This window comes from Otolemur garnettii, unplaced genomic scaffold (genome assembly GCF_000181295.1).
Source record: "Otolemur garnettii isolate 467f Iridium unplaced genomic scaffold, OtoGar3 scaffold00055, whole genome shotgun sequence".
NCBI classification, from domain to species: domain Eukaryota; kingdom Metazoa; phylum Chordata; class Mammalia; order Primates; family Galagidae; genus Otolemur; species Otolemur garnettii.
Window position 1 is genome coordinate 6,282,056 of NW_003852450.1, and position 3,049 is coordinate 6,285,104.

The 3,049-nt window shown below is 50.9% G+C and overlaps 1 protein-coding gene across 1 annotated transcript in view; it reads left to right on the forward strand.

The window, feature by feature from the left end:
• Window positions 1-259: 259 nt before the first annotated feature.
• Window positions 260-3,049, forward strand: part of LOC100958187 (NADH-cytochrome b5 reductase 1) — a 5,497-nt gene continuing 2,707 nt past the window's right edge. Inside the window, exons 1-6 of the mRNA XM_003792261.3 lie at window positions 260-347; window positions 626-775; window positions 914-986; window positions 1,497-1,603; window positions 1,846-1,975; window positions 2,631-2,714. Coding sequence (XP_003792309.1) covers window positions 333-347; window positions 626-775; window positions 914-986; window positions 1,497-1,603; window positions 1,846-1,975; window positions 2,631-2,714 — 559 coding nt within the window. The 5' untranslated portion in view covers window positions 260-332. The remainder of the gene's footprint in view (window positions 348-625; window positions 776-913; window positions 987-1,496; window positions 1,604-1,845; window positions 1,976-2,630; window positions 2,715-3,049) is intronic.

A 3,049-nucleotide genomic window follows, 5' to 3' on the forward strand; every position in this document is an offset into this window, starting at 1 on the left:
GTGCCCTACTCACTGAGCCACAGGTGCCACCCAGAAAAACAGTCTTTTCATCAAAAGATGCTAGGCAAAAGGAAGAGCTGGGGATGCGGTCTCAAAAGATCCTGGATAACTACGGGAGATTCTGGGCCCAGGGGCCACCTAGTCACAGAAGGAACAGCGGGGCTCGGAGGAGGCCGGCCCCACCTCCACCGAGGCTCCGCCCACATACCCCACCTCCTTGCAGGCCCCGCCTTCTGGACGCGCCTCCTGTTAGGCTCCGCCTCCAGGCCCGCCCCGCGGCGCATTGTGGGATCCGTCTGTCAGTCGGGTGGTGGAAGACAACGTGCTCTGTCATGGGGATCCAGCCGGTGAGACCCTTATTCCATATCCTTCACCTGAGGACCCCGCCCCATCTGGTTCTGGGTGCTGTGCTCCAGACCTGTGGCTCTCACCACTGACCCCGCCCCGCAGAGCTCTGGACCCACCCTGGTCCCGGCTCCGGACCCTGCTCAGGTTACCCCTCTGCCCTTGACATGCCTCCGCGCTGGAGTTAGGGATCGCCACCCCTGGGGAGGCTGGTCGGTCACCACCCACACCCCGGGCTCTTCCCCAAGCGTGGCGGTCACGCTGCCTCCTCTACCCACAGAGCTCAGCCCTGCTGGCCTCCCTAGGGGTGGGGCTGCTTACTCTGCTTGGCCTGGCTCTGGGCTCCTACCTGGTTCGGAGGTCCCGCCGGCCTCAGGTCACTCTTCTGGACCCCAGTGAAAAGTATCTGCTGCGACTGCTAGACAAGACGGTAAGTTGTGGACGAAGGGGCCAGGGAAAAGGAGGGGACTAGAATTTTCCTGGTATGAAGGGGACAGCATCCCTGGATGTTCTAAGGGACTTGTCAGCCAGCTTCACTTGGTGAAACACTGTGTCATCCATCCTCTAGACTGTGAGCCACAACACCAAGAGGTTCCGCTTTGCCCTGCCCACCACCCACCACATTCTGGGGCTGCCTGTGGGTAAGGAATGTGTGGAGTGGGCTTCCCTTCCCCGGTATGCAAAGAGGGTAACTCTCTTTCTGGAGTCTGTGAACACACTACTTCAATCTATTTCCTTTCCCACACTTGACTCTGGATCCTCCAGGCTGTGAAGTGCCTGTGGCCCCTCTAGGGTGTGGCTTCTGTGCCCCCCAGCCATCTTTAACACTCAACAGTCTTCCCTTTTTCTTGAAAGATTTGTTCTTAATTCCCCCTGAGCAAACACTAACCTTTTCCTATTGCCCTGGCCCTTGTTTGACTCACAACTTCCAAAGTCCTGACAGTAATTGATGTGAGTTTCTCCAATGGGGGGATTGTGAGAGATCTAACCAAAGGCTCAATGGGTGAGCCCTCCTGGCCTAGTAGCTCCTTGGAGCCACAGCAGGAAGCAAGACATCATATTCTTTCCAACATCTCTGAGTATTTTGAGAGCTGACAGGGATGCAGCACATTGACAAGCAGCCCTGATAGAGCTATCTGCATTGTCCCCAGGCAAACATATCTACCTTTCTGCCCGAATTGATGGCAGCCTGGTCATGAGGCCATACACTCCTGTCACCAGTGATGAGGATCGAGGGTACGTGGATCTTGTCATCAAGGTAAGGGGGTAAGAAAGAACCGCAGGGGCTGCTGACCCCACTCTTTCTGGGATTTATAGAAACTTCCAAGTTTTTGTTGATAGCAGGAGATCACATGTCTTTTGTGAATATAAGGAAAGTATTTGGAGTAGGAAAGATAGTGCATGTGTGATATTTGCCCTAGCCTCAGGTAGGTTCGGTCAACATGGGGTTCAGAAACTAGTAACATTCCCAATAAGATAGCTTTCTTTCTGTCTTATCAGATCTATCTGAAAGGTGTGCACCCCAAATTTCCTGAAGGAGGGAAGATGTCTCAGTACCTGGATAGCCTGAAGATTGGGGATGTGGTCGAGTTTCGGGGACCAAGTGGATTGCTCACTTACACTGGAAAAGGTAATAATCTGTTTTCATGAGCCTGTCTCCCACTTCTCCAGTTCCCATAGTCTTCTTGGCATAGTACAGCTGTGGGTGTATGTGCATGAAAAGGCCGTGGCCACCTTTCCATCTAAACATAACACTAACACTATACAAAAGCATATTTCTCAGCTACAGGGAACAATTCCTTTTCCCTATCCACATAAATTCACTAGCCATGACAGCTGTGGAGTTTACTAAAGCAAACATATGCCTCTCTTCCCCTCCCTCAAAGATTTTCCCCTCTAGCTGAGCTGTGGGGAGAGCCAAAGAGCTTTCCGCCCTTCCCATGGGAACAACTGGTGCATTAGCAAGCTCCCTAGAGCTGCTGTGTGCCACTTGGGAAAATAGAGTCACACCTGGCCCCGTGCCTGTCACCCTCATCAGGGAGTGACCCTTTGCCAAAGGTAGCTAATGTGCATTGTATGTCCCTGAACAGATAGCCCTGGCCCCATTGTCCTTCAAGTGTATTATTGTCAGAGCTGGCTCAACTCAAACCTCCACCCAAGTTCCAGGATCAGATTTCGTAGCAGCTGCTAAACTGGGCTTAGGCGTATTTTCAATTCTGCATTTGTTTTCTTTGTTCCCTACATTGACTTCATTCTTCTACTGCTCTCTTCACTTGACTTCTCAGGGCAGTTTAACATTCAGCCCAATAAGAAATCTCCACCTGAAGCCCGAGTGGCGAAGAAACTGGGAATGATTGCTGGTGGAACAGGTGCATTACCTTGAGAGACCATTCTCTCCTACCCATTGTTGATTGTTGCCATGCAAACTCCTAAGTGACCTTCAGAAGATTTGGTAATAATATCCAACCTGTTCTTCAGGGGATTCTCAGCAATGCCTAGAGCTCCCCAATATCAGAAAAACAAAATCATAAGTAGGTAGAAACCAAAAAAATTTTAAACTGATAGAATGAGAGAAATATTGAATATTGAGGACATCCAGAAGTGTAGATGCTGGAGAATATCTGGGAGGAGTTGAGAAAATTAGGATACTAAAAGAAATAGAAGTGGTGAATGAGTGGCATTAAGATAGAAGGGTCAGGCTCGG